The sequence below is a fragment of the Trematomus bernacchii genome, unplaced genomic scaffold (assembly GCF_902827165.1).
Source record: "Trematomus bernacchii unplaced genomic scaffold, fTreBer1.1, whole genome shotgun sequence".
In the NCBI taxonomy this organism is placed as follows: domain Eukaryota; kingdom Metazoa; phylum Chordata; class Actinopteri; order Perciformes; family Nototheniidae; genus Trematomus; species Trematomus bernacchii.
In genome coordinates this window covers 276967-297855 of record NW_022987745.1, presented here as the reverse complement: position 1 = coordinate 297855, position 20889 = coordinate 276967, and the positions used below count along the sequence as shown (strand labels likewise).

Below are 20889 nucleotides of genomic sequence, written 5' to 3'. Positions count from 1 at the left end.
TTAAAGAAATGATGTCCAATATTGGGTCATAATAATTCTCATAGGAGAACTGGTCAACACTAGAGTTTTTTAACCTTATTTGGCCAATTAACCATTTTTTAAGTTCCCAAATGTCCATGACCAAAGCTATCAGAGGGTCGACACTGTTAGAATTGATAATTACATTGATAATACACCCAACACAGATCATTGTTGCTTTCTCTCTTTGTGCTTGACGTCCATGTGATTTTTAAGTCTGAGAATATGCAGAATATATCTATACCTGATTGAATAGACCTGTTTTATTGCAGAATAGCCAGGCCCATGAAGCTCAAGTCTCTTTGCCAGCTGAAAGCTTTTAATGTGAAGAACCAACAGCGGGGAAAATTGTGTTTGTATGGGCAGTGATACAAGTAAAGTGGTTTCACCCGGATGGATCATCGTACATCCGGTCTTTGTTTCCTCTCTGCTACACGGATGGTGAACTCTTTTAGATTTGTGTTTTCCTTGTACACCTTAATGTATCCAGGAACAGGCTTTGCAGAGTGCTCTTGCTCCTTCATTTCACACCTGAGAGCCTCAAAATCACAAATGAATCATGTGAGAAGTTGGGTAATTTTCTAATAGACTTCCATTGAATTGGAAAGTCCTGCTTTAAAAATGTTCCTCAAGTAAAAGTAGAAGTACTCAGATGTTGTACTTGAGTAAAAGTAGAAGTACTCAGATGTTGTACTTGAGTAAAAGTAGAAGTACTCAGATGTTGTACTTGAGTAAAAGTAGAAGTACCAGAGTGTAGGAATACTGTTACAGTAAAAGTCCTGCATTCAAAATGTTCCTCAAGTGAAAGTAGAAAAGTATCAGCATCAAAATATAGTAACTAAAGGTATTAAATACATGTAGTGGAGTAGAAGTACCGAGTAGCATAACATGGAAATACTCAAGTAAAGTACAAGTACCTCAGAATTATACTGAAGTACAGTATTTGAGTAAATGTACTTAGTTACTTCACAGAGTATCCACAGAGCTCAGGATTGATGGGAGATACAAACTGGTTCAGACCTCTTCCCCACGGGAACAGAATGAAACCTCTGAGACTGAGTTAATCTCTTCCTCTGACCACGGGGAGCTTTCCGAATAGTTCAGATCCTTTTCTGTTGAATAATTGAGAAGAAACAGCTTCCTTCCCCTTCCTGTGGAAACATCAGCGCTACACCGGAGACACTGCTGATTAAATACAGGATTAAATACATCTGAAGAAAATATATTTAAGAAACAAAAGAAGGCACCATGACCCTTACTGTTCTCCTTTCTGGATATTTTCTTTACATTTATTGTCATTTATTTATTTGTGTCCCTTTATTTTCCCCTTTTTCCTCTATTGCTTTATATGTGTCTTTAAATGTGTCCCCTGGTCCCCCAGCTGTGTGCGTCACTCTTTAGTGTCCCCTGGTCTCCCAGCTGTGTGCGTCACTCTTTAGTGTCCCCTGGTCTCCAGCTGTGTGCGTCACTCTTTAGTGTCCCCTGGTCCCCCAGCTGTGTGCGTCACTCTTTAGTGTCCCCTGGTCTCCCAGCTGTGTGCGTCACTCTTTAGTGTCCCCTGGTCTCCCAGCTGTGTGCGTCACTCTTTAGTGTCCCCTGGTCCCCCAGCTGTGTGCGTCACTCTTTAGTGTCCCCTGGTCTCCCAACTGTCTGCGTCACTCTTTAGTGTCCCCTGGTCTCCCAGCTGTGTGCGTCACTCTTTAGTGTCCCCTGGTCTCCCAGCTGTGTGCGTCACTCTTTAGTGTCCCCTGGTCTCCCATCTGTGTGCGTCACTCTTTAGTTTCCCCTGGTCTCCCAGCTGTGTGTGTCACTCTTTAGTGTCCCCTGGTCTCCCAGCTGTGTGCGTCACTCTTTAGTGTCCCCTGGTCTCCCAGCTGTGTGCGTCACTTTTTAGTGTCCCCTGGTCTCCCAACTGTGTGCGTCACTTTTTAGTGTCCCCTGGTCTCCCAGCTGTCTGCGTCACTCTTTAGTGTCCCCTGGTCTCCCAGCTGTGTGCGTCACTCTTTAGTGTCCCCTGGTCTCCCAGCTGTGTGCGTCACTCTTTAGTGTCCCCTGGTCTCCCAGCTGTGTGCGTCACTCTTTAGTGTCCCCTGGTCTCCCAGCTGTGTGCGTCACTCTTTAGTGTCCCCTGCTCTCCCAGGGAAAACAAATTCTAAAGTATATTCCTGATGTAGAGCGATATATATTAAGTGTGCAGCAGCTGTGAGAAATCATTTCTCCAAAAAAACAAGACCTCTTCCCCCAGAGCCCAGCAGGGGTCAGGAGAGATGTTCATGTTGAATCACTGCGCATCTCCCCCTGACTAAGTGATGTATTTGATACTACTTCACTTTAAATTCAATGCATAACAGAATAACTGATAAACTGTGAGGTAAACACTCAGAGAACTCAATAACCTCAGGATGTTTGTGTGAAATTATGATAACACTCTTCTGTCTGTACGGTACACATTAAGATAAGAGTAACAGTGGTGTAAAGTAACTAAGTACATTTACTCAAGTACTGTATTTAAGAACAATTTTTAGGTACTTGTACCCTCCCATCAAAGTAGAGACACTACATACTGATATACACCTGAACATCAGCAGGAGAGGACTCTTTAAAGTAGAGACACTACATACTGATACATCTGAACATCAGCAGGAGAGGACTCTTTAAAGTAGAGACACTACATACTGATATACACCTGAACATCAGCAGGAGAGGACTCTTTAAAGTAGAGACACTACATACTGATATACACCTGAACATCAGCAGGAGAGGACTCTTTAAAGTAGAGACACTACATACTGATATACACCTGAACATCAGCAGGAGAGGACTCTTTAAAGTAGAGACACTACATACTGATATACACCTGAACATCAGCAGGAGAGGACTCTTTAAAGTAGAGACACTGCATACTGATATACACCTGAACATCAGCAGGAGAGGACTCTTTAAAGTAGAGACACTACACACTGATATACACCTGAACATCAGCAGGAGAGGACTCTTTAAAGTAGAGACACTACATACTGATATACACCTGAACATCAGCAGGAGAGGACTCTTTAAAGTAGAGAAACTACATACTGATATACACCTGAACATCAGCAGGAGAGGACTCTTTAAAGTAGAGACACTACATACTGATATACACCTGAACATCAGCAGGAGAGGACTCTTTAAAGTAGAGACACTACATACTGATATACACCTGAACATCAGCAGGAGAGGACTCTTTAAAGTAGAGACAGGGCCCCTTTAATGTTGTTGTTTGATTGATCTTTGGGATTTAGAGCAGCACTGATTAAAGATTGGACGTTTGTAAAATATAATGACAGCTGTCATAATGAGGGCAAAGGGACGGATACACAGAGGCTGTTGTACTTGATGTACTCTGTACTCTCAATGTTACTGAAGTCATATAAATGATCTACTTTATTGTGAAGCACCTTTCAGACATTGCAGCTAAAAGTGATTTACAAAAAGGGAAAATAAAGACAAGGACAATTTGCCACAATTAATGTAATAAATGGATGATAATATTAAAAGTAATATACAAATCTAGATTTGATAAAAACATTACGAGAAATAGAATACATAGAATTATTCATAAAATAGAACAGATTTGTATGAAGTGTGGGTCGATTTTGACGATTTAGGGACTCTGGATCATTTGGATCGGACAGATTGCTTATTTAATTGAAAATAAAGTGTCCACCGTAGAGATAATAATGTTCATCTTGTGCTCTCTATATCCAACTCTACTCATGGTAGTCAATGAGTAGCCCACAGAGACTATATGGCCACTTTCTGGTTAAAACTGTCATTTTTTTTTTATATAGAAAATGTCAGAAATGGATTCAGCATCCTCAATAACACTCCAAAACGGTCCAAATCAACCAAGCCATTTTTATCTATTGTATGCATCAGGCTGTAATGCCATTGATAATAATTAACGCAACTTATGCTAATTGTTCAAATGTCCCAACATATGCAGGTTAGCATCCAGTAGTTTGGGGTCCTGAACTCCGGGCTCTCAGTGCTGGTAAACTGCATCTCCGTCAATTGTTTCCAACTTTCCTGGCTCTTCCCTTCCCCTTTCCTCCCTCACTTTCCTTCCTTCCTCCCCCCTCCCCTGTCTGCCAGCTCTCCGCCCATGCACACAGTCTTTCAGTCAGACACACACACACACACACACACACACACACACACACACACACACACACACACACACACACACACACACACACACACACACACACACACACACACACACACACTCTCACACATACACATACACACACACGTACACAACACACTCTCACTCACAATCCAGATCACCTGCGGATGGATTTTAAAAACGCGAATCAAGCGGAGGCAGACGGACATGGATCAGCTGTTTGAGGGACTTTTTTAACCTTTTAATCTGAATGGCATTGACCAGTCGCGGTGGAACATGTGGATTATTACCGTTTAAACCGCGAACGTGAAGAGGACACGGAGATTTTCGCAGGTGAACCCGTTTAATTGTCCGATAATCAAAGTAACTGAAGTGTGCAATTTTGAAGGACTTGTACTTTACATTTTCTCGTTCTACTCCACTACAGTTCAGAGGTAAATGGTGTACTTTTACTCCACTACATGTATTTAATACCTTTAGTTACTTCACAGATCTGGATGAATGATGTGAAATATAATCAAGTGTTAAATCAGACTTTAGTTCCACCTTGAGTAAATTCACAAGCCGCCCTGCAGTATACAAAGTCATTCAAACTAGCTGCACCTTTACCAGCTTTGATAACACTTTCATGATCAATCATTATAAAACATATCATATATATTATTCTGAAATGGACCAATCTGCACAATCACTACTTTTACTGTCTCTACTTTCACTATATTTTGATGAGAATACTTTTCTACTTTCACTTGAGGAACATTTTGAATGCAGGACTTTTACTGTAACAGAGTATTCCTACACTCTGGTACTTCTACTTTTACTCAAGTACAAGATCTGAGTACTTCTACTTTTACTCAAGTACAAGTTCTCAGTACTTCTACTTTTACTCAAGTACAAGATCTGAGTACTTCTCTCTCCTTAAAGCTATAATGGGCACTTTGGATTATTTTGTTCTCTCATAGGGACTATAACTCTTCTCCTGAAGTTTATCCTCTTTAAGGACAGCCGTTAAAACAAAGAAACAGATTGAACGGTTTCTGCCAGGGAAGACATGATTTCACAGGAAACACAACACACACAAGGATAGTATAGCGACAGCAGCAGCCGTCCTCATATTTCAGCGTTTCCCGCTCAGCTGTCAGCGGGTTTGCGTCTGAAATGAATGTGTAGATATGGCAATGAAAATATAAAGTCTTGTATTTGTGGAATATAAAAGCCCTCACAAAGAGAAGCTCTATGCAGAAACAGAGGAGCGTTATTTAAAAAAAAAAGTGAATTAATGAAATCTGTCTGTATGAATTAAGAGAAGAACGATCACTGTGACTAAAGAATCATCCGGACAGAGGTCAGACAGCTAATGCTATGCTAACTGAGTGCTAACAAAAGGTCTTCTTATGCATAATTAATCTCCCAGTATATGTTCGTATACTGCCATATCTCCTGTTTTAACCCGTATTCCCAGTGTGTGTGTTCCTGTACTTCAACACATTCAGCGTCTCATGCTGATGTTTCCACGTCTCCCTGTTAGTTTAAAATGTAATCCCATGGTCCTTCTTGTTGTGTTGTCTCGTGGTCAGACTCACTCACAGCCATGCTTTCAGGTTTAAAGTGACAAATATACGGCTCCTCTACAGGTTAAGTTAATAGTTTGCGGTTGCTCGTATCCTCCAAAGATGGCTGACTTGCAGTTGATGACGTCACATCCTAATTAGGCTATATCAATATTGTGATATCGTGTTAGGTATGATGGCCTTCGTGTTGTTTTGTCCTGGTTTTAAAGTCTTCATTACAGGAAAGTGGTGTACTTGATTACTTTTCTCTACCCTCTCTCAGTGATGTCTTCGGGGAGTTTTTCTCCCACGACTCGGCGCGGCCCTGAACTCACAAAGGCCACTCAGGGCCGACAGAAATGATTACAGTCACTCGACCGTGACCAACCAAAGCAGGTCTGACTATTAGATTTCATTACAGGAGAAAGGACACATCAATGTTGAAGCAAGAAATCTCTCAGACCTAACAGTGACGTCTTAGAGCTGCAACGATAAATCCACAACCAGAAACCAATGAAATTCTTAATTTTTAAAGCAAAACCAGCAAGAAATGTAAGTAATCTGTAGACTCATGGATGATGTAATGCGTTGTTATTCGGAGCACTATCCAGCAGTCAAACCCCAAATATATTCAGCTTATTAACATACAAGGCTAAGAAAAGCTGCAAATCATTTGAGAAGCTTAACCCAACAAGTGGAAAAAATGATAAATCAACGTTTTGTTTTGCAGCTTGAATCTCAAATACAGTTATGAGCAGAAGTGTAAAACAATAAAAATCATTTTTGCTCTCAGTTGATTCCTCACTCCATCATGCTATTTCTTTATTACTTGTATTTATAGCAAATACATCTGTTGACTGTCCACATATTTATATATTATTACAATAAACAGTATTTCATTATTCCACTGTGCCGCATGTCATTCTGTGTGACTGGAGGAGCCACACACAGTCTAGTATTCAACATACTTATCTCATCTTATTCTCCTTCTTCCGCCACAAATGTTGTCATGCTACTCGTCCGGCAGCATTGACACGAAACACACAAAAAACAAATCAAAACATGCGGAGTGACCGGGATCGGGTTGCTAGGTCTTTTATAAGAGATTCGCCTAGCCGTTTTCACATTTGCCCCATAGGAATGAATGGGAAATCCATTTGAACAGAGCTCAAAAACACCCCACTGTGACCCCACACAGATTCTGCATACTTTAACGTAGAACAGAAATGACAAGTTTAAACGTTTCTCGAGACTATGGACTTTATTAGACTAATTGGATATTTTTTGATAGCTAGTACGGTTCTCGCGTAGTCACAGCTTACATTACATTTTATAATGGGTGTGTATGGGAGAGTTAAGACTTGGTGACATCACGGCTAGAGGGGAGAGGAGCTGGAAAAGCTGAAGAGTTTTTTTCCAACTATTGCTCGGCTGGCCACAATTTTCACTCTTCATACATAATTTGGTGATCATAATGTAGGGAAATGTGTCACGGCCGCACCGATATGCTCATTTAATCAAACGGACTTCCACATATAGCAAACACAGAGTCATCAGGTGTTCATCTGGTATCCTAAATACTTTGGTAGGATATTTAGCTGATTGGAGTTACAGTTTTTTACTTAGAAGCAATAATGCAGCACAATATTGTCAATACATTCTCTGACAGGCTGTCTCTCGTTCACTGGCAGGGCGTTGCCGTGGAAATGCTTTGATCTTTGAACACACCTGTCGGACGTTAACTAAATCCAGTGGTAATCTAAAGATGTTCAGAAACGATGCAGGACTGTGGTACAAGAATCCAAAGATGTAATAGATAAACAGTTCAAATAGTCAGCTAAAAGTGAGCTAAAATGAATGGATATTCTTTGTTGTACCTTAACAATACAACTAATGCTATTAATACTTACTCAGCGGGGCTAATGTTAGCATCGGGACGCCAAGTTTCAGTCACACAGTCAACATTTCGCATTTCCGCATTTTAAAAATAAAGCCTTGGAACTCAAATAAAATGTCATCCCAACTCGAATAACTGGGCTTCATTTATGTTGCATGGGTTGTTAATGTCTCCCCTGTGTGTCTCCACAGTTAACCGGGATAAATCATTCAGCTGTGGTGGAAGTGGACTCCCTGCTGGTTCTGGAGGATGGCGGGCTGGAATCAGGGCGCCGCTCTCCCACTGGTTCTGATGGTTCTTCTGGTTCTGCTTGACCTTCAGCGGGTCGCCGGACGATCGCCCCACGAAACACAGAAGAACATCACGCTGGCCGTCATCATGCCCCAGAACAACACAAACTACCCGTGGGCGTGGCCTCGCGTCGGGCCCGCCCTGGAGCGAGCCGTCAGAACCGTGAACGCCGACGCCTCGCTGCTCCCGGACCACGTCCTCATCTACCACTTCAACAGCAGCGAGGACAAGGGCGGCGTCTGCTCCGAGTCGCTCGCCGCGCTCATGGCTGTTGACCTGAAGCTAACGTACGACCCGTGGGCTTTCATCGGGCCGGGCTGCTCCTACGCCTCGTCGCCCGTCGGCCTCTTCACCACCCACTGGGATGTTCCCATGGTTACAGCGGGCGCCTCGGCAGTCGCCTTTGACGGCGGCGTCTACCCGTCCATCACCAACACGGGCCCAACGCACAAGAAGCTCGGGAAGTTCGCCCTGCGGATCTGCGAGCACTTCGGGTGGCGGGAACACGTGATGCTCATTTTCAGCGACAAAAAGGACGACGACCGGCCGTGCTACTTTGCGGTCGAGGGTTTGCACGCGGAGCTGGAGAGCATCAACATCACGCTGGAGGAGCGAGTGTTCGCGGAGAACAAACCGGTCAACTACTCGCAGATCATCCTCAATATCCAGAACGATGGCCGAGGTGAGTCTCCGTCCACGTAAACTTAACACGAAGAGTAAGGAAATGTGAGTTTGGTAGATTAAGATAAGATAGGACTTTATTTATCCCGAAGGAAATAGTTGTGCCAGAGTTACGAAAATACAATAAACACAGCAGCACAATAATAAAACTGTACACTAACAGTGCCGTAAAAAGAGCAATTAAATATCTACAGGAAACAGACGGTCACATAATTAATGTAAAATACTTTACAGTGACGAGCAGTATTTAGTAGTGCAAAAGAACGTAGTGGCAGATACGTAATTGCAAGTTATTATAGAACATTATTAATAATAATATTGCACATGTTGTATAGCAGAGAGTTTGTTATGATGATATTTATTTTGCACATAGTGGTGGAAGTCCTTACTGAAGGGGGAGGAGTTATAGAGTTTGATGGCCACTGGGAGGAAAGACCTCCTGTGGCGCTCCGTGTTGGTCTTATTTCTTTGTTGTAACAATGCTTCTTGGCATTAAATCTTATACCGTTGGAAAGCCTGTTTTCTTACCTTTCAAATGGTGCATTTGTGGGATGAGCAGCAGAGCTGAGTATGCAGGTTGCGCCCATGAAAAATGTGACCAATCTCCTCAACAGCTTTTTTTCATGCTGTTGACTCTTGTTTGGTGTTTTCAAGTCGTATTGGCAACAAATGCATGTTCCTCATAAATGTATAGCACCATTTGAAAGGTTAATAAACAACGGTATAAGATGTAATACCAAGAAGCATTGTTACAACTAAGAAATAATCTACCAAACACAAATGTCCTTACTTGTTGTGTTAAGTTTCCTTCTGTTCTTGTGCTTTCTGTGATAAGTGTGTTCCAATAGGAAGGATGGCAACGTTCACAAGGAGAAACAAGATGGTGCCTTCATAATGCCCAAAGGTGATCTCCTTCAATGATAGAGTAGCGGTTTTGCCAACTTAATCCATGCCCTTAATCCTAGTTTCTTGGGTTTAAAATAACAAACAAAAGGTCGTTTCTGCAGCATTAAAACTCACCAGAGTATAAAGGAGGTGAACTGCACTCGTATGATTGTGATTGGATGTTACTGGCTCGCATCAATGAGCCAATGATCAGCTGACTTTAATGCTAATTCAATCTTCCTCTTTTTGGCACCGTCAGTGTGATATTAGATTAGATTTCAATCAGGAGAGACTCATGTTTTGTTTAAAGAACATTTAGAGAGCGCTCATCATGAGCTGATTTCATGTGGAGTGAATGAATTCAGTCTTCCTGCTGGAACTCGCGCTGAGCTTCATTCAGATTGACTTTATTGGCCCCAGATTGGGAAATTGTTTTGCAGAGAAGACTTCAATTGGTTCCATGATGTCTGTAGTTCTACAGTAAGTGTAATTATTGAGCCAAACGATCAGTGTTTATTGAACGATGCTCTCATTGATGTTTTTAGCTTTTACCTCCTGTAAATGGACGATGTGTCCCTTTCTTCTCCCGTCCCCAGTAATCCAATCCTGAAAAGATTCCTTCAGATACAAAGTGAACGCTGCGTCCTCTCACTGCCTTTTTTTTAATCCTGCGTTGTTCAAACAAACATCTAATCATGGGCTTATTATGCATCGTCAAAATGCAGTTTCAGGCTGCAGGAGTGAGCCTCAGCGTGGATGCAAATGTCAAATAATGACAGAGAATGCAGACCTGCAGAGCGACAGAGTGAGAACATAGCGGGGGGTGAGAGTGTAGCAGAGTCTAATCAACACTTCCTTTGAAACACCTGCACACAATCACAGCTTTAACGCTCATCAAGGACGCATGCATGAAGGGTTCAGTCTACTTCTGAAATCATTTAAAAAACACTACCTTTAACAACATCCATGTTATACTTCCCAACTTGGCAAACCAGAAGCTGATGTTTTATCTTCCTCTGTGTATTCACCCTATGCTAATTGCTATTACTCTGCATAGCGTCACCGGCTTTTCCTGCCGAAGAAACAGATTTTACGCTTTTTATTTAATGTTACTCCTCTTCAGGAGTGGGACATTATCAGACGTTCAGTGGGACGTTATCAGACGTTCAGAGGGACGTTATCGGACGTTCAGTGGGACGTTATCGGACGTTCAGAGAGACGTTATCGGACGTTCAGTGGGACGTTCAGAGGGATGTTATCAGACGTTCACAGGGACGTTATCAGACGTTCACAGGGACGTTATCAGACGTTCAGTGGGACGTTATCAGACGTTCACAGGGACGTTATCAGACGTTCACAGGGACGTTATCAGACGTTCAGAGGGACGTTATCAGACGTTCACAGGGACGTTATCAGACGTTCAGTGGGACGTTATCAGACGTTCACAGGGACGTTATCAGACGTTCAGAGGGACGTTATCAGACGTTCACAGGGACGTTATCAGACATTCAGAGGGACGTTATCAGACGTTCAGAGGGACGTTAGACGTTCAGTGGGACGTTATCGGACGTTCAGTGGGACGTTATCGGACGTTCAGTGGGACGTTATCAGACGTTCACAGGGACGTTATCAGACGTTCAGAGGGACGTTATCAGACGTTCACAGGGACGTTATCAGACATTCAGAGGGACGTTATCAGACGTTCAGAGGGACGTTAGACGTTCAGTGGGACGTTATCGGACGTTCAGTGGGACGTTATCGGACGTTCAGAGGGACGTTATCGGACGTTCAGTGGGACGTTATCGGACGTTCAGAGGGACGTTATCGGACGTTCAGTGGGACGTTATCGGACGTTCAGTGGGACGTTATCAGACGTTCAGTGGGACGTTATCAGACGTTCAGTGGGACGTTATCAGACGTTCAGTGGGACGTTATCAGACGTTCAGTGGGACGTTATCAGACGTTCACAGGGACGTTATCAGACGTTCACAGGGACGTTATCAGACGTTCAGAGGGACGTTATCAGACGTTCAGTGGGACGTTATCAGACGTTCACAGGGACGTTATCAGACGTTCAGAGGGACGTTATCAGACGTTCACAGGGACGTTATCAGACGTTCAGAGGGACGTTAGACGTTCAGTGGGACGTTATCAGACGTTCAGAGGGACGTTAGACGTTCAGTGGGACGTTATCAGACGTTCACAGGGACGTTAGACGTTCACAGGGACGTTATCAGACGTTCAGTGGGACGTTATCAGACGTTCACAGGGACGTTATCAGACGTTCAGAGGGACGTTATCAGACGTTCAGAGGGACGTTATCAGACGTTCACAGGGAAGTTATCAGACGTTCAGTGGGACGTTATCAGACGTTCAGTGGGACGTTATCAGACGTTCACAGGGACGTTATCAGACGTTCACTGGGACGTTATCAGACGTTCACTGGGACGTTATCAGACGTTCACTGGGACGTTATCAGACGTTCAGTGGGACGTTATCAGACGTTCAGTGGGACGTTATCAGACGTTCAGTGGGACGTTATCAGACGTTCAGAGGGACGTTATCAGACGTTCAGAGGGACGTTATCAGACGTTCAGAGGGACGTTATCAGACGTTCACAGGGACGTTATCAGACGTTCAGTGGGACGTTATCAGACGTTCAGTGGGACGTTATCAGACGTTCAGAGGGACGTTATCAGACGTTCAGTGGGACGTTATCAGACGTTCAGTGGGACGTTATCAGACGTTCAGTGGGACGTTATCAGACGTTCAGAGGGACGTTATCAGACGTTCAGAGGGACGTTATCAGACGTTCAGAGGGACGTTATCAGACGTTCACAGGGACGTTATCAGACGTTCAGTGGGACGTTATCAGACGTTCAGTGGGACGTTATCAGACGTTCAGAGGGACGTTATCAGACGTTCAGTGGGACGTTATCAGATGTTCAGAGGGACGTTATCAGAGGGAAGTTATCAGAGGGACGTTATCAGACGTTCAGTGGGACGTTATCAGACGTTCAGAGGGACGTTATCAGACGTTCAGTGGGACATTATCAGATGTTCAGAGGGACGTTATCAGAGGGAAGTTATCAGAGGGAAGTTATCAGAGGGACGTTATCAGACGTTCAGAGGGACGTTATCAGACGTTCAGTGGGACGTTATCAGACGTTCAGTGGGACGTTATCAGAGGGACGTTATCAGAGGGACGTTATCAGACGTTCAGTGGGACGTTATCAGAGGGACGTTATTAGAGGGACGTTATCAGACGTTCAGTGGGACGTTATCAGACGTTCAGTGGGACGTTATCAGACGTTCAGAGGGACGTTATCAGAGGGAAGTTATCAGAGGGACGTTATCAGACGTTCAGTGGGACGTTATCAGACGTTCAGAGGGACGTTATCAGAGGGACGTTATCAGAGGGACGTTATCAGAGGGACGTTATCAGACGTTCAGTGGGATGTTATCAGAGGGACATTATCAGACGTTCAGTGGGACATTATCTGCTCCTCTGTCAGACGTTCAGAGGGACATTATCAGACGTTCAGTGGGACATTATCTGCTCCTCTGTCAGACGTTCAGAGGGACATTATCAGACGTTCAGTGGGACATTATCTGCTCCTCTGTCAGACGTTCAGAGGGACATTATCAGACGGTCAGAGGGACATTATCTGCTCCTCCGTCAGACGTTCAGAGGGACATTATCTGCCTGAGGCTCCATCACTGCAGCACAGACAGAAATGTGATCCGATCGATGCCCCGGGGCCACAGTGGAAAGTCTGCAGCACTAAATGACGCGGCACATTTCCAGAATGGAGGAAGGTGCTTAGCAGCAACCTGCTGTAGTCTTTTGATTAAAGGTCTCCTATCATGCAAAATGCACTTTGTAATGTCTGTTATACATAACTATGTGTCCCCGGTGTGTCAGAAAATACAACCCTCCTGATCCTAACACATCTCCTCTGGCTGAGGAGAACTCTCTGCTCCAGCTTCTCTAGGTATTCAATTTAATATTTAATATTCCATGCCTCACATACTTATGTATATATAGTAACTTGCTTTATATTTTGTTACTGTACATTGGTAATTCAACATGTATATTTTCTACTTTCTTGTTGATTTCTAGTCTTTACATTTGTATTGTACAGTGCCTTGTCTTTTTAAGCTGCTGCAACACAAACATTTCCCAAATTGGGATCATAAAGTACTTCTTATCTTATTTTACCCAAATCTAAAAACAGGGGTACAACGGGTGTTTTTTTATAAACTTGTATAACTCTGAGACCTATAATATATGACTACAAATAGTATAATAGGAGACCTTTTTAAGGCGAGACGCTGCCGGGAAAAACATGTCTTCTTTCACACTATAGTGCAAAGATACCTCTAAAATCCACATCCAGGAGTTCATCTCACTTACTGTGTCTGCAGACTTCTCCGAAATTCACTAACAGTTAGCATTACATAACGCCTCATTTGCATATTTAATCATAACGTATTGTCAGTAAAGAAGCGGGGGGGGGGGGGGGTTCATGGTGATATCTGTTAGTTAAATATTTGACTCTGTTCCCCTGCAGTGTGTACAACAGGTATGAGTTTTACAGTCCAGATCTTTAAAGGCCGGTCCCTCACACACGTCAAACTGCACACACTCATTCCTCTCTACTGTATATTCTGAAGCTTTTCACATTCACACACTCATTCACACACTCATTCACACACACACTATCACTGACAACATGCAGAACGTATGTTTTTACAGTATGTCAGTGTTTTCTGATGTATGGAGAGATGCAAAGAGATTCCCCTCTAACCCTTATCTGTAAAGAATCTAACATGAAACAACATGAACCTGTCTTTATCACATGGTCATGTTGCTGTGATGGAAATGAATGCATATATCTAATAAGAGAATGTCTCATTTGCATATTTAAACATAACATGTCAGAAACCGGTGGTATAAAAAAGATTGGCTGTTTTACATAAAAGTAATTATTATGTGCAGCTCCTCGTGTCTAAACTACGTCTAAATGAATATGAAACAAATACATTTTAAATAAGATGGAAACATATTCGATGAATTCAGATTTATTTAGATTTATTCAACGCAGGATTTTTGTTAGACATGCAACTGAAGGCAAGCTGTAGCAAGATAAAAAACACCTGTGAAGAAAATATTACAATCTGTGAGATCCACAAACAAGACCTTGCTTTGTAGAGTAGATTTTAACCAGGAACAAATATGAATTTGACTTTGAGAGAAAACGCCTCTTGCTGCGGGGTAATAAAGTGCTGTCACTGAGCGGAGGTTTAGTAAGGGAGTCATAAATCCACCTCACTGCCTCTTCGTCTATCTGGAGGTATAAATCTGTGAGCAGCACAAACACACAGCGGTTCCCACACTGCCTCCCGACAGGACATTTATTAACAGAGGTCAGGGCCTGCCGCCTTATATGGAAACTACAGTCCTCCTATCAGATCTGTAGGTATTTCCTGAAAAACACACTCAGGCTAATTTTACCTCTGCCTTCTGTCCCCTCAATCAAACATGCAGCGACTAAGAGCTGCTCAGAAAGACTCTGGAAACAACAACAAACCAACCGCAGTGACTTCTCGTGCTCTGTGCCATTAAAGCTCACCTATTATACTTTATTTGAACAACATATTATAGGGCCATACCAGCAGAAACTCAGCTAAATGCTGTCGTGATTAAACTCCATATCATGTTCCAAACCACATCAAGGATTCTCTCTGAAACAGTATGGAGCTCAAACTCTTTTTCTCTCTCAGGTTTACCACAAGGTGAGTTCCTTTTGATTTCCTGCTTCTTCACACATACTCTCTCCAGTACAGGTTAGCTCTGAGTGTTAGCATGCTAATGTAAACAAAGACCATATTACGTCCAAAACACGTCTTTCATTGTTTCTGATGGCAACGTTTCTGATTGGCCCGTGGGTGTAAAGCCCGCCCACATTTCAGATATTACGTCATATCGGACGCAAATCTGGATCCTCTCCGTTGTTCCCCCGTTTAGAGATGTGGGTACGGAGGAAAAGAGAGAGGGTTTTGTTTTCTGACACTTTGTGAGTCTCCTGACACCGGGGACACACCGGGGACACACCGGGGACACACCGGGGACACATGGTGATGTAGAGAAGACATCAGAAAGTGCATTTTGCATGATAGGAGACCTTCAATGCAGAGCCAGGCTTACACTGGAAGAAATGCTTCTCCAGAAACAAGTCAAAGAATAATAAAACAAGGTGTTTTCTCCTTTTAATTAAATCCTGGCTGAAGACTTTTCTTTTTGCCGCTGCTTTTAATTAAGCTACTCATATCTTACACCGCACTGTAACTTTTATTCGTATATTTTTTATGTTTATTTTAATGTCTTTTGCTTTATGACTGTTTTTAAATGCCATTTTACAATGTGTTTCCACGACACTATTTCTTAATGCTCTTACTGTTTTTCATTTTTTGTAAAGCACTTTGAATTGCTTTGTGTTGAAAGGTGCTATATAAACATAGACATGCCTAATAAGTAAACACATCTCAGAGTCAGAATCCCTTTAGTCATCCCTCAGACGGGAACTGTGCCTTTGTTACAGCAGGAAAAGATCAGATCTGCCAAAAGAACAAGTGCTTTTGTCTAAACGTTTTAAAGCCTCAGTGACCCTAATCTACTTATTTATGTAAATAGTTATCACCACAATGTACATTATTTCATTTTACATTCTGTTCTTGTACATATCATATTCTATTTACATGTATATTGACTTCTTGCACTATTTTGTATGTTATTATACATGTTGCATTGTTGGACAGGAGGATTTCATTGCCATTTCCACACTGTATCTGATGAGCTTATGACAATAAAACCTTTGAACCTTTGAATAAACTGCTCTTCACGAGGGACTGTAGGGACTGTAGGGACAGCAGATGTTCAGAACAAGGTGTTATATTTCAGAGCTTCAGCGTAATGCTGATACTGGAAACAGGGTTTACTCCAACAGCGATGGCTTTTAGCGCAGCAATTATAGTGGGGGTTACTTTCTATTGATCTGCATTGGTGCTCGAGTGAGTCCTAAAACCTGGAGATGAGTCAGCTTTTTAGCACTTCTTGTTACTTTCAATCCTGTTCACAATCAGAATCCCTTTATTCGTCCCACAGAGGGGACATTTACTTTGTTACAGCAGGAAAGAGCCACAGACCGCTTAATGTTACCTAAGAAGCATGCATACAAAATGTTTAAATTAGGGCTGTCAGTCGATTAAAATAGTTAATCGCGATTAATCGCAAATTAATCGCACATTTTTTATCTGTTCTAAATGTACCTTAGAGGGATATTTTTCAAGTTTTTAATACTTTTATCAACATATGAGTGGACAAATATGCTTTATATGTTTGTTTATTATCATTTGAACAATGACAAATATTCTCATGAATATTAAACACAACAACCTGAACATTACAAATATTCGCCTCAATTCAACCTGGAACCTCTCTCATACAATAATGTGATGTGTGTGTGTGTGTGTGTGTGTGTGGTGTGTGGTGTGTGTGTGTGTGTGTGTGTGTGTGTGTGTGTGTGTGTGTGTGTGTGTGTGTGTGTGGTGTGTGTGTGTGGGTGTGTGTGTGTGTGTGTGTGTGTGTGTGTGTGTGTGTGTGTGTGTGTGTGTGTGTGTGTGTGTGTGTGTGTGTGTGTGTGTGTGTGTGTGTGTGTGTGTGTGTGTGTGTGTGTGTGTGTGTGTGTGTGTGTGTGTGTGTGTGTGTGTGTGTGTGTGTGATGGATCGTTGGAGCTATGTGCAGCTCAAGGCATATATGCTCGCACGGGAGCTGCCTGGACGCTGCAATCATGTAGCACGCACTGAGTGTGCTGACTTCTCGTACAATGTCCCACTGTCTGGCTACCTGCATAAAGTCAAGTGCTCGGCGCAGTTGTCGGCGAAATGTCGCTCCTCTGTTTTCATTGAAACAGCTCCTTATATCCGTTAGCGCAGCTAGCTAGCACCAGATGCTAGCACCAACAACACGTAAGGTGTGCTTCGCTCGCGCCACACATACACACACCCTCCCGGTCCTCCCGATGGCCAGTCCGGGCCTGCCGGTGAGCGTGGAAGTGTGGTCTGCCACAAGCGGGTGGCAGGAGCGGGGCTGTCAGCATCAGCTTGTAGATGGTATTTTAAACTCGATGCGCTCTGAAACTACGGCGGCCGAGGACAAAAAATACACATGCGTTAATCGCGTTAAAATAATTAGTGGCGTTAATTTTTTTTTGCGTTAACGCGTTATTAAAGATAACAAAATTACACAATTTACAAAATGAATGTAGGTTTAGTATGCAAACCAAAGCATTGTCATTAAACAGGAAGTAGTCGTTGAAAGAAATGATGTCCTGAAATGGGGACAATAGGTTTCTGTGATGGTATAACACCAGAGCTTATTTCAATGCTTGAGAATTGATGTGCAAAAACAAATGAACAAACAATGCAACGTTTCCTCAATGTGTTGTAACTCTGAATGAATTCCCCTGCTCCGTACTCCCGTAGGAACATCCTTAAGAAACATCACAGAATGCCTGAACATGGCTGTGGTTATTGTGAATCTGAGTGCACATTTTCAGTATATCCGCAGCGCTTTTCCTCATCGAACTGGTGAGAAATGGCTTTAAATATACAGTAATATTTGCTTAAACGGGGTATAGGTTGAAAAGAAGTTCAGTAAATGTGTTTAGTTTTCAAAGGATTGAAGTGGATCTCTGGGAGGGTTGGTGGCTCCCTGCAGGAACACAGGGCCAGATGTTGGTGATTTGACTCTGTGTGTTGCAGTCCTGTCCGCTCGCGATAAGCACGGAGAGCATTTCCTGTCAATTACAGCCGACTGATGAGGGCACTTAAATCTGACCTGACCTTCCTCCTTCCCACAGTGCTGCTCCATTATATCCCAACCATTACTGAGCAAAGAAACAACGTTTTACCCGTGGTTAGAACGAGTGCTCTTTATGATGCATCATTAGTTTTTTTTAAGGTTCATTCTTGAATAAATAATAGTATTATATATCTTAAGTTAAGAGTAGGAGCAAGTCGCTACAGAAAAATATGTAACACTGTCTGAAGATGTGGAAAAATGTTCTTTTATTCTAGAAAATGTTTAGAGGATCAGGAAATGAATAAGTACCCTGTATCAAGATTGATGCAAAACAAGTGACATTTGACCTTTTTAGAGGTTTAGCAAAAAAAAGCCCACCTTTGGGGTCATTTGGGTGGATTTGCCGTTTCTCTGGAACCCATCGGTCGATTTTGATGGTTGACATCTCTTTTTAACTGTTAGAGCCAATAGAATCAAAGGGAAAGTTACACACACACACACACACACACACACACACGTTACCATTGATAAGTGAAAGCTATGCACACGCAGTCTAAAGCTATTTTACGCTCTGAAATCTGAAAACTGAAAACTAGTTTTAATGCTCATGGATTATCAGAAATCATTTCAAAGTGACACAGACACATTGGATTAACCTATGGATTAACCTGCAGCAGCGTTTTTATCGTTTTAATGCCATTGAACACAACTTTTGATCAGAACAACAAAAGGTAAGACATGTTGCAGTTTTTCCTCCGTAATGCTACGTGTTGTGAAGTCTGGTTTTGTTTCCCATGTCGCGAGTTATGATCGTACAGTGATGATACTAATACCTGTAGAATCTGTGGAATCTCAGCTTGCTAATCGATATCTTGTTTGTGCAGATACGATCAGTAATAAGGGTATTTTAACGTGAGTTCTGTGCTAAGTGTGTTAGCATTTTCTCCGCTCAGGGCTCATTTAGACGCTTCTTGTGAGACTGTGTTTTGTTTCGGTAAAAATGGTTCGTATCGTCAGTTAGCTGAGTTTCTAACCGTTAAGTGGGTATGACACATTCATAGGTTTGTAAATGTTAAGAAGCCCTGAGACACAGTTTCGTGAAAAACCCCCGCAGCCCCCTGTACCGGGGGCTCTCGGGCTTAACAGGTTAATAACAGTTGATTAACCGAACATTAATCCAAGTGAAGACAGAGTTTCTGGTTCCAGCTTTTAAGATATGAGGATTTGCTGATCTGAGCTCTGACACTAATGGGTATCTTTTTTTAGTTATGTTTTAATATTTGAGAGACTTTATCTTTGGCCACTATGGGACATAAACGTCCAAAACAAGCTCAGAGACACACAGATAAAGATATCCATGTGTTGCTGGTCATACTGACAACCTAGTAAGTTTCAATAATGCTTTCCAGTGGATCTGGGGTTCATTGATTAATGTAAAGACAGAGAAAAGACAGAGTTCCTGGTTCTAACCCTTAAATATATCAAGTTTAGCTCCGATACTTGTCTTGGGTGGTTATTTTTGATATTTTAGAGACTATCTTTGGCCACTAGGGGATAACAAACATCCCAAAGAAATCTTAAAGACAGATTATTGAACTCCATTTGTTGCTGACAACCCAGTCAGTTTCAATAATGCTTTCCAGTGGATCTGGGGTCACGCTGACAGGGTTAGTGCACACGGTAAGACTTGCACTCAGCCTCAGTACTCGTGTTATTGCACAGTTCAAGATGTTTTAAACTGCTGAAGGTTGACACAAGTCCACCGTACACACTCTGCACATTATGTCCGTCTACACACACGTCTGTTTCCCTATCACACACACACTTCTCCGGTGTATCTGCTGCTGAGTCGCTGAATAATGTGTCGGCCTGTGTAGCAGAAACCCACCCGTCTCTGTCTGCTCTCTGTCCTTAAAGAGCGCTTTGGTTCGGATCCAGACAGGAACATCTGATGCAGCTCTAATAATGCAGATGAATGTTTTCCACTGTGTGTGTGTGTGTGTGTGTGTGTGTGTGTGTGTTTGGTAGGGAACCGATTTGAATTGATCACAAACGGTAGCTCAGAAAACGTTTTTTATCTTCCAATCTTTGACCAGCAAGAAGGTCAGATGCTGTTGTTTGAGCTTATGCTGTTTCCTAAAGTACTTCTGTGTAGAAATGGAGCCCCAGTGACGTTTAATGGCACTTTGCTAAAGGCCTGTGTCCACAAAGCAGGGGCAGGAAACTGGGGAGGGCGTTTCATTCGACTAGCAACTAGACTTTATTATCTGTTTGTGCTACTTTATATTTGTTTCACATTGTTCTTCCACCATTTGAACCGACTGGAACACTCTCACACTTTGCATTATTGAGGTGCTCAGTCTGACGAGAAGGACGATACACGTTCGAAGATAATAGTCCAACACTCACCGGCTGATCTGCTCAAACAGATGAGGTTAAGGTCTTGGTTTATGTTGTGAAAATCCTGAATGTCCTCTTCCAACATGAGAGTAACATGATAACAAAGGTATCCCAACTGTAGCTGTGAACATG

The 20889-nt window shown here is 42.6% G+C and overlaps 1 protein-coding gene across 2 annotated transcripts in view; it reads left to right on the top strand.

The window, feature by feature from the left end:
* The first annotated feature begins 4288 nt into the window (after positions 1–4288).
* LOC117496429 (atrial natriuretic peptide receptor 1-like) overlaps positions 4289–20889 on the top strand; it is a 101782-nt gene continuing 85181 nt past the window's right edge. The window contains exons 1-2 of one of the 2 annotated variants that reach the window (XM_034148094.1): positions 4289–4519; positions 7825–8606. In XM_034148094.1, the coding sequence (XP_034003985.1) occupies positions 7883–8606 (724 nt within the window). In that variant the 5' untranslated portion in view covers positions 4289–4519; positions 7825–7882. Of the gene's footprint in view, positions 4520–4580; positions 4621–7824; positions 8607–20889 lie in introns of those variants that run through there. The other variant, XM_034148095.1, reaches the window with a different exon arrangement.